We start from the raw sequence: 14,700 nt of genomic DNA on the forward strand, positions 1-14,700 counted from the left end.
GAAAAATCCTGATCAGGATTATCCCCATGCATTCTGAATGGAGAGAAATCCGTTCAGGATGCATCAGGATGTCTTCAGTTCCGGACCGGAACGTTTTTTGGCCAGAGAAAATACCGCAGCATGCTGCGCTTTTTGCTCCGGCCAAAAATCCTGAACACTTGCCGCAAAGCCGGATCCGGAATTAATGCCCATTGAATGGCATTAATTCCGGATCCGGCCTTAAGCTAAACGTTGTTTCGGCGCATTACCGGATCCGACGTTTAGCTTTTTCTGAATGGTTACCATGGCTGCCAGGACGCTAAAGTCCTGTTTGCCATGGTAAAGTGTAGTGGGGAGCGGGGGAGCAGTATACTTACCGTCCGTGCGGCTCCCGGGGCGCTTCAGAGTGACATCAGGGCGCCCCCCGCGCATGGATGACGTGATCGCATGGATCGCTGCCATAGTAACACGGAACGCATTTTGAAGACGGATCCGTCTTCAAATGCTTTCAGTTCACTTGCGGTGTTACGAATCCGGCGGGCACCTCCGGCAAATGGAGTACACGACGGATCCGGACAACGCAAGTGTGAAAGAGGCCTAACACTGATTTTCTCCGGTGTTCAAATACTTATGTTCAGCAGTGCAAGACAAATACATTCTTTAAAAAATCATACAATGTGATTTCCTTTTTTTTTTTTATTCTGTCTCTCAGAGTGGGAATCTACAATGTGAATTTCAGACCCCTCCATGATTTCTAAGTGGGAGAACTTGCGAAATCGCAGGGTGTTCAAATACTTCTGTTCCTCACTGTACATAGAGATATATATATGTTTGAAGATGAGGCGGAGTCCCACGTGATCGCTGCTTCTTCTTCATTTCACTGCCTATCATTTCGGTGGTGCAGTGTAATGCAGAGTACTCGCTCCATTCACTTGAATGGAGTGAGTATTTGTAGTTACACTACATCATCGCTCCAGAGGAGACAACGCATACTGTAATGAAGAGGAAGCAGTGCTCACATGGAGTCCCGTCGCCTCCTCAAACAGGTAACATACATGGCCTGCACAACCCCTTTAAGGCTTACTTTTTTATTTTAAAGAATTTCTGCCCTTCTGTAAAACCCCTTCAAAGAATTCCATGTGTCAGCCTCTCACCTGTTCGTCTTGCATAGTAATAGTGTGAATCAGGCTTCAGTGACACAATAGTTACTTGAGTCTGTCACTTATACAGGCACCACAACTTCCTCTATGGGGAAACTACAGGCATCTGTGACACAGGCGGAGAGAAGCCACCACCACACTTAGTCATGTTACACAGCTGTAATGATGACCGTTCGGCCTCCCTCATAAAACACTTATGGTCACTAAGCTTCCTAAGGAGAATAATAATAATATACAGACACCCCTCGCCAGGCAGAGATGGTACTGGGTGTAGCTGCCCATGTGATGCATTATGGGATTGATAGCATAGCAAAGAGGAAGAGAAAGTGGGTGAAGTCTAAAAATCACAATGCCGTCTGATAAGAACTGCAGGGAAGCGAGTACAATCCAAAAGAGAGTTAGACCAGCACCTCCAAACTATGTCTCTATAGCGAGAGTGCGGGGGCACGCTACCATGGCTGCGATGCATTAACAAACAAGGACTATAAGTAGCAGCACACTACTGTATGCACAAAGACACATGCAAACATTAAAAACATGAATAAATGTCAGCCGGCCATCTAATGTGCACGAGGCCTCCTGACTCTCCCCCAACGGGAGGGGGCATAAGCATCAGGCATGCTGGATTTCAACAGCCTGATCCATTTGTGCTGAGGAGATAAGCCACTGCCACAGGTGTCTGACAGCAGCTTTCTGCACTCTCATCATCCACTACATATCAAGGCCGCAGATTTAGAGTTTGTCACACCACAGGTCTGACCGCTGAAAAAGAAGGGACGTCATTTTTCACTTCCACCACGTAGAAACCTCGCACAGAGAAGTCCACATCATATAAAGTACGGCACAGATTTCCCACTGGAAACAATGGGAGGCTGATTTCAGTGTGAAATACAATAATAAAAGCTGTGTGAACATACCCTTACAGCTCAGTGTAATGCACTCTTTCCAGTACAAGACAGCTTGTATTTCAGGAAACCAGTTAAATCTGTGGGGAACACGTAGTGGCTTTGGTAAAGGCCATATTCAGGGAAACCTAGATGTCCACATTGGCAACAGACCTGTTTCCATGGTAACAGGCAAACAAAAACTGTTGTAATGTGGTCATGCAGCCCTACTGAATTCGACCACCCACTTCTTAGTGACCTACCCAATGTAGGCTACTTTCACACCAGTGTTTTTGCTGGATTCGGCAGGGTTCCTGATAATACAACCATCTGCTTCCGTTATGAACGGATCCGGTTGTATTATCTGTAACATAGCCAAGACGGATCAGTCATGAACTCCATTGAAAGTCAATGGGGGACGGATCCGTTTTCTATTGTGTCAGAGAAAACTGATCTGTCCCCATTGACTTGCATTGGGGATCCGTGTTGCTCCGCTTCCCAGGACGGAAAGCAAACTACAACATGTTGCAGTTTGCTCTCCGGTCTGGGAACGCAACTAAACGGAACGGAATGCATTTTGGAGCATTCCATTCTGCTCAGTCCCCTATGACGGAACTCAATACCGGAAAACTTAAACACTAGTGTGAAAGTACCCGTATGTTACTGGATGAGGATACGATTGAGCAATTTGCAAAGTTGGCACTTTTTTTTTTTTTACATGAATTTTAAAAAAAATATTTAAACAATGGCTCATATCACCCCCACCAATCAGCAGTTTTCCCAAGCTCCACTGCCAGAACTGCATAAATCTGTCTGTCTGTCCACTGTGTAGGGGCCGAGCCTGGTTACTGCATTGCTCTTCACATTCAAATGAGGGCTCATGCACACGGCCGTAGTTTATGTATGCATCCGATGCACGTTTCTTGCAGATCGGATGCAGACCTGTTAATCTCAATGGGGCTCAAAAGATGCGGACAGCACAGTGTTCCACGGCCCCGCAAAAAAAGACTTAAAAAAATAGAACATGTCCTATTCTTGTCAGTTTTGCACACAAGGATCGGACACCTCTGCAGGAGGAAAAAAAAACATGGCGGCAAGCACTCGGCCAGGATTTATGTTTTGCAGATCTGTGGTCCGCAAAGACTTACACAGTCGTGTGTAGGAGCCCTGAATCAGTGATGGGAGTCAAACCCCTGCCGATTTGACAGTGATGACCTATCCTAAGGATATCATCAATAAGCAAGTCCTGGATAACCCCTTTAAGACCCTAGGCCCGTAACAGAGCCTAACAGTGGCACACAGAGACTCTATGGTCCTGTATTACAGTCGTGGAGTCGGGGCGATTGATCAAACTGGTGTAAAGTAAAGTAGAACTGGCTCAGTTGCCACCTTACATTTTCCAAAGGTGCAGTGAAAAATAAATCTCCCCTAAAGTGATTATGGCAGGCATCCTCAAACTGTGGCCCTCCAGCTGTTGCAAAACTACAACTCCCAGCATGCCCGAACAGCCTACAGCAGGGCATTGTGGGAGTTGTAGTTTTACAACAGCTGGAGGGCCGCAGTTTGAGGATGCCTGGTTTATGGGAGAATCTCTGTTATGGCTCCTGCACACTACCCTATCCATTTCTGCGGTCCACAAAACACAGACATCTGCCAAGAGTCTGCCGTCATTTTTTTTCCTCCTGCAGAAATGTCCTATCCTTGACCACAAAACGCACAAAAACAGGACATCATCTATTTTCTTGCGGGGCCACAGAACGGACTTACGGATGCGGACAGCACATAGGTGTGCTGTCCACATCTTTTGAGGCCCCATTGAGATGAATAGGTCTGTGCGCATGAGCCCTAATTCAGCATGTAAAGGCACATGCACCAAAAACCTCTGTATGAACTTGAAGGCACACAGAGGTACAGCATAGGCACTGAATCACAGATCCGTACAACTGGCCGCATGCACAAGTACACATCATGTGGCCACTAAGAGGTTACCAAGTGTCCGCCCTTTCATGCTGGAGATGGCTGACGGCTATTTTGTGTATGGTCAGCTTCTGAGCTGGTATGACAACGCAGGCCCGGCCTGTGCCTACATGAACGTATGTAATGAAATACTTTAAGGCCCCCTGCACACGATCAGGATTGCGTGCCGATTTTCCGCGCGGATTTGCGTGCGGAAAATCCGCACCGTAGGTCATGTCCATTGTATTCTATGAGAATTTGAAATTCTCAATGCACACGATGCGGATTTTGACCTGCGGTGCGGATTTTAAAATCCGCGACATGTCAATTCATTTTTTTTTTCCTGACCGGATTTTCTTCATTCACTTAGTGAAATCCGCATGCGGAAAATGCGCACCGAATCCGCACCAAATCCGCACGCAAATCCGTATGCAAATCCGTATGCAAATCCGCACCAATTAATGCGGATTGACCGCACAGATTTGCCTGCGAACACCTGCGGATTTCAGTGCGGATTCTCCGCACATGAATCCTGAACGTGTGCATGTACCCTAAGGCTGCAATCACACAAACAATTTTCCTGGTGGTTTTTGAGGGAAGACGAATCCTCTTTTTACGGATCCATACCAGCGTTTGGATAAAAAAAAAAAAAAAAAAACCCTGATCCCAATGTAATTAGCCTTGAATAACGAAATATTTCACCTGCTTCTCAGCAAGGAATAAAAACCTGAAATAAAATCTTACTGACCACCATTTTGTCGGTCCAATGTATCTATATGAAAACTCGGTGGAAGACTGCTCTCTAGCAGGGCTGAAATATGCAGCCGCGCGGTGTACAGTTACACAACATGTTATATTTAACTCCTCAGTAATTCGCAGCATGTGGAAAAGCAGCCGCAGTTCTTATGGAGTAAACTGCGGAAAAACACCAGCACGTTTCCGAGAATCCTGAAATTCTAAGACTAGTGGGGGTCTGCTAACAGAAACCAACCCCAAAACGCCACAATACCTCTCACCATAAAGATGCAGAATTCACCGTTCACGGACACAAAGCGAATCCCATCGTTACAGTAAAGCAAAAGTTGCCAAATGATAGGACAGAAAAGACATTTACAACTTTGATAAAGGTGCTGTTCCTAGCTGCCATTTTGGACACATTTCATTGCTATTTTGTTCTGTGGAAATGACAGGAAATTAAGAAAAAAAGCCACAAAGACATTGTGAAAAAGCAGAGAACACGCCACATGTAAACGTAATCACTGGCGGGTACACAAGGCTCTGCGTTTTACAAATCTCATGTGCACAAGGTCACTTTTAGTCTTTTTTTACACAGCTGTTTTCCAACACGTCACTTCTTTCAAGCGTATTTTACCTGCGTTTCCCACTGAAATCAATCGGCAGGGTCAGTGTTCTAATAAAGATACCGACCATCCCAAACCCCTTCCCGTCCACTTCCTCTACACTGCAGCCATGACGTGCCCGTAACCCACACATGAACAGCCAACCCCTGGCCTCAGAGGTAGGTGGCATGAGACCACTTGGGCCAGTAATTGGCTGCTGTGGTCAGGTGACTGATGCATTAAGAACCAACAAAGCATGGAGAGGTGATGCAGGAACGGAGGCAGTATGGAACGGTAAGTAGATTTCATCTCAAACAACCCTTTTAATGACGATATCCTTAAAGGGACCCTGTCACCATGTTTTTACATATTAAACTAAAGGTACCTAAATCCATAACCTTCTTTGGACCCCCATATCCTAATATATCGCCCCCTAAAAGCTTTCCCGCCGTTATGCTCATTAGCATATTAAATTCCTTCCCCTCACACCATAAGCACCTATTTCCCTCGCCCTAGACTTTGATTGACACCCAATATTCTGCGTTTCTGAGGCGGAGCTGAAGAGCCTGACTCCGGGAAGACATGACTCTACTCGGCTGAGAGACGTAAGATATGAGTCATAGATGGCGGGAAGTGAAGAAAAGATTCAAGTGAACAGAGCTTAGCCGAGCCCAGGCCAGTGATACTAGTCGTGACGTCACTGGGCCAGCGGTAAACAGTGAGAAGGCCGCGGTGCTGCTGGAGCGCCGCTGCCTTCTCAAACAGCTGATCGGCGGGGGTCCCGGGTGTCGGACCCCCGCCGGTCAGATGCTGATGATCTATCCAGAGGATAGATCATCAGTTAAAACAAACTGCAGAACCCCTTTAATTCTAATTGTGATTTATATGACCGGGGAAACACAAAGATTTAGAAAGGATAAGTTTAATAGCTAAATTGAAGATGACAGGTTCCCTTTAAAGGGGTTTTCTGAGTTTTTAAATACTGATGACCTATTCTCAGGATAGGTCATCAGTATCTGATCAGTTGGGTACCGCCACACAGTAGCGCCGCAGCCTTCTCTCTGCTTTCCCTAGGCCAGTGACGTCACGTTCATCAATCACGTCGCGTAGGAGCAGCTCAGCTCCGTAGAAGTGAATGGGGCTGAGCGCGATACCAAGCACAGCCGTTATACAATGTACTGCGCTGTGCTTGGTGAGCTGCAAGAAGGTAGCTGCACTCACAGGATCGCCAGGGGTCCCAGGAGTTGGACCCCCACCGATCAGATACTAATGACCTATCCTGGAGGATAGGTCATCAGTATAAAAATCCTGGAAAGCCCTTTTAAAGGGGTTGCCTGCTTTTTTTTATATCTAAGAAATATCCACACATAAACAGCACATAAATCCACACTATCATAGATTTTGAGCATTTTCTATGTACTTTTTGATGCAAATTACATAGTATTGTGACAAACCCTTTGAAGTCTATGGGGAAACCACATTACATCAGCCGTGGATCCTCACAAACATCTGGGGAGACATGCTGCGGATTTTAAAAGCCACACCACGTCAATTTCTGCACGCACAAAACACGCACCGTGTACATGAGATTTGGCAAAATTTATGTAGGAAAACCCACTCTTGGGGTCCGGCTACACGGCGCCATGCGTCGTGCAATGTGACATCCTGCAACTGCGACAGTGCCGTGTAGCTCGCTGTACCCTCTCTTTTGTCACACACGTCGCCGTATAGCTGGGCGTTTAATCCGCATTGTGTGCAGTTGCCCTGACTGTTGGTGGTGACCACACCCGCGGATCCAAGTTGTAGGCTTTTTACATCAATAGATTATGTAGTGTTCTGCTGCAGACACAAGCCATATACATCAATCGCTCACAGAACCTCCTAATGCTCCATCAAAGTAACTAATTAGAACAGACTTTTTTTTAAGACTACTACCCCTTTAATTATCTATGAAGTAAGGGTTTACCATAATACACAAAAATAAATAAAAAAAGCTCAAAGATTTGCCTTCTGCGTATACTGCATTTCTACATGACAACACAAGTCTAGCAGATGTCCAAATATCAGAAAAAGGCCATTATCAAGAGACATAAAATACAAATTTCCAATCAGAAATGACTGTTTCAGCCCCATCGGCACAGCATTACTTCTTTACTGCCGTTGCTCTACACTGCTTAGAAGACATGGGATTACCTGCACAAAAGGATGTGTACGGTGACCGCACATAATGTACAATTCTATGACAGGAAGCAGGTCCATGAATGAGCAGGTCATTGTGCTCTCCGCTATTTCTTCTTTCCCGTATACACTCACACGCCAAAGCAGAGGGCAATGTATGGTGGAGGGCAGCCAGGCGTCCTCCCAGAGGGTAGCAGACACCAGCTGCACATCTGGACGCCAGTCACATGAATCTCACTGTGTACAAACTGCCCACATGTCAGGCCCTCTGGTACTGGTTTCCCAGCTATAGTGCGCAATATAATGCACATTTAGGTCACACAACCGTTTTAAGAATAATAGAAGTCTATGGGGTCAGTCAAACGGGCGGTTTTTTGATAGCCTGTGAAAAACGACAGTCAAGAAAGTTGTCCGTTTTTATAGACCGACAGCCCCCATAAAATTGAAGGGGAACATTTTTAAAGGCTTTTTTCTCAAAAAGGAGTGAAAAAAAGATGACTGACGTTTTTAACAGATGTTTTTTTTCACTCATGTGAATGTGGCGTAAAAGAGCATCTGTCAGCATGACCAACCATATTAAACCAGGCATATTGTCTAGTAGGGTTGATCATGCTGAATAAAATGATACCTGTCTTTTGCCTCTAGGGAGGATAGCTGCCGAGTTATGTCCCTTTTTATATTTATACAAATTACGGTACCTATTTTGAGCACCTTGGGGCTGGCCATAACGCTTTGAGCACTGCTAATGCAACACGCCTGTGCGCTCCCCCTGTGTTTCAGTGAAAAGGCTAAACGTCTCGTCTATGCCATGTTCTCGCACCTTTGTGGGGTGTAAACTATAGGAAAAGCACCAGCCTATGTGAGTTCCCACAGTCCTGGCCACCAGAGAGGCTGGCACTATTTTCCTGTAGTGTACAAGCACGACCACCGCTGCTGGATTGCAGGGTGTGTGTAACCATGGAAACGAGCAGTGTATAAATCAATAGAAAAATGAATCCAGCCAGCAAAGGAGGCAATATGGACAATCACAGTACATTAGTAAGTGCCTTGTAATTGGCTGAGCACTTATTATCTGTGTGTCAAGTGGGACAAAAACTTAAAGGGGTGGTCTCACTTCAGCAAATGACATTTATCACGTAGAGAACGTTAAAGAATTTTCATCAGTTAGTTTAGCCCTAGTCCAATTATGGTCTTACCTTATAGGGCGGCCCCCACTGATGCCATGGCACTTTTTTTTTTTTTCCAAAGACCCCCCCCCATTTGTGCGGCCCCGTTGATTTCAGCGCCTTATATTATAATGAGCCGACTCGGTTATACTAGGCGGAGACTCGCAGTTTCGCTGGGGGCGGTTCCCTTCTGCCTGGCTAACAGCGGTGCGCTCTGATTGGATGCCATAATTAGACTAGGGCTAAACTGATGAAAGGTCTTTAACTTTCTCTACGTGATAAATGTCATTTGCTGAAGTGAGACCACCCCTTTAAGTTTTTGTCCCACTTGACACACAGATAATAAGTGCTCAGCCAATTACTGGCCACAGTGGTGACTCGCCTCTGACTGACTAGTCACTGATAGGCTAAACACATTTCCTGTCTTTTGTAAAGGGGGGCAGGAAGGAGAGATCAGGAGGGAACCAGTAAGCTTTGGAACATAAGAGACAAGGTATCGGTAAGGTGAATAAGGTGACTTTTTTATTATTTTAAACTATTCTTACTTTTTTTTTTTTTATTGGTCAGACGGCCCCTTTTTGTCAGCAGTTTCATGCACGCACAGCAGAAGGAACATGAAATACAGAACGGACAAGCTCCCTCATTACAGAGCACATTTCACTCTGAAAGGACGCAATGTCTGAGGAAAAACATGGCAGGGAATTTATCATCGGGGAGCTACTTGAGGTTGCTTCAGTCTTCACTTTCATTTAACTGATTATCTATCCTCTGGATAGATCATCAGCTTCTGATCAGCGGGGGTCCGACACCCAGGACCCCCGCCGATCAGCTGTTTGAGAAGGCAGCGGCGCTCCAGCAGCGCCGCGGCCTTCTCACTGTTTACAGCCGGGCCGCTGGCCCACTGACGTCACGACTAGTATCAACTAGCGTGGGCGGGGCTAAGCTCTGTTCACTTGAATGGAGCTTAGCCGCACCCACGCTAGTCGATACTAGTCATGACATCAGTGGGCCGCCGGCCCGGCGGTAAACAGTGAGAAGGCCACAGCGGTCCTGGAGCGCCGCTGCCTTCTCAAACAGCTGATCGGCAGGGGTCCTGGGTGTCAGACCCCCACCGATCAGAAGCTGATGATCTATCCAGAGGATAGATCATCAGTTAAATGAAAGTGCAGAACCCCTTTAATCTAATATAGCACAATGCTTTTTATGTCTGCAGCATCCTTAAACCGCACACTTGTCTAGAAATACTACTTGTTTTTTACTCCACCCCCTACTGGAATGAGTGGACGACTTCTGGAGTCATTTTCGCAAATAGGCCCAAAAAGTCGCAAAGCCCTATTTCGCAACTCTTTGAAGACAGAATTTAGGAGTGCAGGACTTGGACTTCGTTCACATCTCCAGTAAACTTATCCGGCAATCTGTTCCAGCAGAGAACGGGCTGGCAGAGTTCACCAGATCTGGCATTGCCGGATACTACACCACAGACTCAGCATTTTAAATCCTTTTTTGATTATAACTTCACAGATAATACATTATTAGATCTGTTTATGTATTCACGTTTAAAACACGCCTATGAGGCCTCTAGGAACAAAGGTTGTATTTGTCCACGGGAGAATGTATTTTTTGATTGTTATTCCCAGATAGGGGAGAGGGTCAAGATAGCTAGCCTATATAGTAAATTGCGAACAGCACTGGCAACTTTAACTTTATATAAAAGCTCAAGTAAATGGGAGCAAGAGTTGCATTGCAATGGCCAAGTATTTACAGGAACGTGAGAAAGGTTACATTTTCTAACGCTCATAGATTAATCCAATTTAAGATCCTTCACCGGCAGTACTATACACCAAAAATCCAAGCAAAATTTTCCCAGAATAAAGGCCGAGACTGCTGCTGCCCGAAATGTGGGTATGTGAATGCGGATTTCAGGCATTTACTCTGGGAATGTGGTAAAATAAAAAGGTATTGGGAACAAGTTTTTGAAGCCCTAAAAAAGGAGTCCTCCTCGAGGTATAGCCCTGGGATGGTGACAGTGCTGCTGGGAGATTATGCGTTAGATTTGGAAGTCCCGACCTGGGTTAGACAGATCTGGATGAGGGGTTTGATGGTGGCAAAAGTTATTTTAGTTAGACATTGGGGTTCTGTTTCTCCACCCTCGTTTAAATGAATGGATCCTGTACCTTCAACAAATTAAAGTGTATGAGGATATGGAAAGGAAACGGAGAGCGGCACGCAAGACTGCTCAGACATAAAGATTGGTGAAACCATCTTGGTTTTTACCAGAGCTGGTAGTGACGACAGCCAATAGGGGGGGAAGGTATGGGTGTTTATAGTTCTAATACACGTAGTAAGTATGAATTTGCAGCCCTATTCATAATCTTTGAAGGATTCTACTATCCGTTATAGGATAGCTGTTTATTTTTGTATAGTGGCTTCTTTGTACTGGCTGTTTTTTCTATTATAATGTGTGCTGTGTTTTACTATGATGAAAATAAAAAAACTTTTTCAAAAATAAAAAGAAAAAAAAAAAAGTAAGGTTGAGTTCTCTGAAATGAGGGAGCCTGCCAATACTGCTGTAGGCCTAAGGACAGAGCGCCATTCTATACACCCTCAGTGTGGGAACCATAGACAGGGTGATGATACCATAAGGTATATAGTATAAGGGATAGGAGAGGTGAAAACTGATTATCTATCACCACTAGAACAGCCTGCTTATCACTGATTATAGTATAAGGAATAGGAGAGAACACAGGAGATATGAGAACTGATTATCTATCACCACTAGAACAACCTGCTTATCACTGATTATTAGTATAAGGGATAGGAGAAAACACAGGAGAGATGAGAACTGATTATCTATCACCACTAGAACAGCATGCTTAACACTGATTATAGTATAAGGGATAGGAGAGAACACAGGAGAGATGAGAACTGATTATCTATCACCACTAGAACAGCATGCTTAACACTGATTATAGTAAAAGGGATAGGAGAGAACACAGGAGAGATGAGAACTGATTATCTATCACCACTAGAACAGCATGCTTAACACTGATTATAGTATAAGGGATAGGAGAGAACACAGGAGAGATGAGAACTGATTATCACCACTAGAACAACCTGCTTATCACTGATTATAGTATAAGGGATAGGAGAGAACACAGGAGAGATGAGAACTGATTATCTATCACCACTAGAACAACCTGCTTATCACTGATTATAGTATAAGGGATGGAAGAGAACACATGAGAGATGAGAACTGATTATCTATCACCACTAGAACAGCATGCTTATCACTGATTATAGTTTAAGGGATAGGAGAGAACACAGAGATGAGAACTGATTATCACCACTAGGACACCCTGCTTATCACTGTTTACAGCAGGGGTAGGAAACCTCCAGCACTCCAGCTGTTGTGAAACTACAACTCCCAGCATGCATGCTTGCTCTGCTCAGAAATGAATGCTGAGAATTGTAGTTTCACAACAGCTGGAGTGCTGAACGTTGCCAACCCCTGGTTTATAGTGTAAGGGACAGGGGAGGTGAGAACTGATTTTCCATCACCACTAGAACACCCTGATTATCGCTGTTTTTGATAAATAGTGGTCTTAGATTAATAGAGCATAGAATATATTATTTCAAACTTTTTCCTAAATTCCTATGAACGTTAATAAATTAATTATACCATATTGATAACAGATAACTTAAGCTGGAGTCAGTACTGAATCGACCCAAATCTAGATTTGCCGCCACCTCCACAGCCCTGGACACTACAGTCTGTATCAAGAGCACTTCTATATCCTATCGTGACTGAGCCCTTCTTACATCCAGTCTGAAATTTTTTAACACTGCCCCTTATCCTCTCTCACAACAAAACCATCTGCTGGCCTGAAGGAGGACAACAAGGAGAGTTCCAACCACCACGACCACCATAAGCCATTGCTACACTGGTTACATTCAGCCCTAAACACAAATGGGGTCATTTATCAAACTGGTGTAAAGTAGAACTGGCTTAGTTGCCCATAGCAACCAATCAGATTCCACCTTTCATTTTTCACAGCTTCTTTGGAAAAAGGAAAGGTGGAATCTGATTGGTTGCTATGGGCAACTAAGTCGGTTCTACTTTATACCAGTTTGATAAATGATCTCAAAAGATTTTTCAAACCACAAAAGAAAGATTAGACAGTGGTAAACCATGGCTGATTATCATCATCATCCTCACTATCTAGTGACAGCTGTGATCTAGGCAGCAATGCCCTGTGTAAATGCCTCCACAAGCTGCATTTATGTCACTCAATCACGATACTGACAATTTTATGGCGTCATGAAGGTCCACAAAAAAAACTAAAAATGTACTGTTGCGGTTCAGGAGAGATAACGTGCTGCCACAGGAGTCTGGAGGCAGCTTACTCCCTTCTTGAGATACAGAACACATGCATACTTGGCCAAGTGTACAGGTGCATGGTAGAGGGGGAGGAATAGCTGTCAGTGGACAGGATCTTACGTGTATGTCAAGCACTATCTGGGTCATGTTTATCACTTAAAGGGGTGGTCTCATCTGACACATTGGTGGCATATTGCTAGGATAGGACACCAATGTAAGACAGGTGCAGGTCCCACCAGAATAGGGGTCTGATAGGAGTCTGTGTTTAGCCCATTTGAATGGCGCTGCAGCCGCTAAATTCAACTATATGGTGCTGCCGGAGCTAGCCGAGCACTTGTATTCTCTGCCATCTCTGGCAGTCCGATAGAGTGGCACTCCTTTCAAAGGGGAACACAGCCACCATTCTCTTGATCGGAGGGGGCCCCAGACACTTATCCCCCATCCTGTGGACAGAGGATAAGTTGTTGTAATGGGACATCCCCTTTAAAGGTTCAGCTACACAAGGATGCTACCATAGAAATCAATGGGGATCACAATGCGACTAGCACACTGCTGGGTTGGATTTTTTGTGATTCTGGGGTTGCTGTAAATGAGTGCGACCCCATTCATTTCTGGATATACACTATAATATTTGGGCATGACACCAAGATCTCTGCCTAGCCACAAAAAGCCTAGGCCTGCTCCCAGCCACCCCATGTGATCGGAGAGTGTGACAGTTCCAGTGTATAAACCCTGCATTCCCAGGACATGCAGTAACAGACACAGCTATGGCGGCTGTCATATGAGCAGAATGGGTGACAGCGGCCGCCTGCCCAGGTTCATACACTATGAGGGGTGATATAGACGGCCTCAGCCACCTGCCGCCCCCGGAGCACCGTCAGCAGCCCCCGCATTTCCTGCCCGCTCCTCCGTGCTCTCACCAGCCTGTGTTGTGTCACTCAGATCCTGTCGCGCTGCGCTCCGCGGAAACTCTCTCAATTTCCTGCCGCTCAGATTCAGAAACCCGGTCACCGCAGCTTCCTCAAGAGCCCTTTCTAGAGACCGGTTCCAAGCTGCTGGGCCCACACCAGTTCCAGAAGTAGTGGGCACTCCGTGACCGTTGTGAATACCGCCAGTATAACCGGGAACCACCGAGCCTTCGGCCAACACCGCGGCCGCCATCACACCGACTCCTCAGTGAGCCTGCGCACCAGAGCTGAGGGGAAACGCGAGCCAGGGGCAGGGACAGGTCGTAACGCGCATGCTCGCCAAAGCCGCTCTACAGCGCAGGCGCAGTAGTCTACCGGATGTGTCCTGTGCGCATGTATCGTGCGATATCTGGGTTGACTGAAGTGCTACAAATTGATATAAAGTATATGAACTCATGCCTCCCAAGTCCCTATTTTTAACCCAAGTCTCTCTTTGATTCCTGAATGCCCCTCATTTTGACCTGGGGAATTAATGCCTAAATGTACATTAATATATTTACTAATTGCTCCTTACTAAAGTGTCTGCATGCCTCCCAAGTGTCTCTCTTTTGGAAGGACACTCCCTCTTTTTGACCCAAATTCCCCTGTCCCTCTTTGATCCTTAAAGGGGTTCTGCACTTTGTTTAAACTGATGATCTATCCTCTGGATAGATCATCAGCTTCTGATCGGCGGGGGTCCGACACCTGGGAC

The 14,700-nt window shown here is 45.5% G+C and overlaps 1 protein-coding gene across 7 annotated transcripts in view; it reads right to left on the bottom strand.

Annotated features, from left to right (window-relative positions):
- The window catches only part of LRCH3 (leucine rich repeats and calponin homology domain containing 3), a 98,439-nt gene extending 83,943 nt beyond the window's left edge, over window positions 1-14,496 (bottom strand). The window contains exon 1 of one of the 7 annotated variants that reach the window (XM_040428468.1): window positions 13,962-14,483. In XM_040428468.1, the coding sequence (XP_040284402.1) occupies window positions 13,962-14,202 (241 nt within the window). In that variant the 5' untranslated portion in view covers window positions 14,203-14,483. Of the gene's footprint in view, window positions 1-13,961 lie in introns of all 7 variants that reach the window. The other 6 variants (XM_040428467.1, XM_040428466.1, XM_040428470.1 and 3 more) reach the window with 6 other exon arrangements.
- Window positions 14,497-14,700: the final 204 nt, after the last annotated feature.

Source organism: Bufo bufo, chromosome 4, assembly GCF_905171765.1.
Source record: "Bufo bufo chromosome 4, aBufBuf1.1, whole genome shotgun sequence".
Classification (NCBI taxonomy): Eukaryota; Metazoa; Chordata; class Amphibia; order Anura; family Bufonidae; genus Bufo; species Bufo bufo.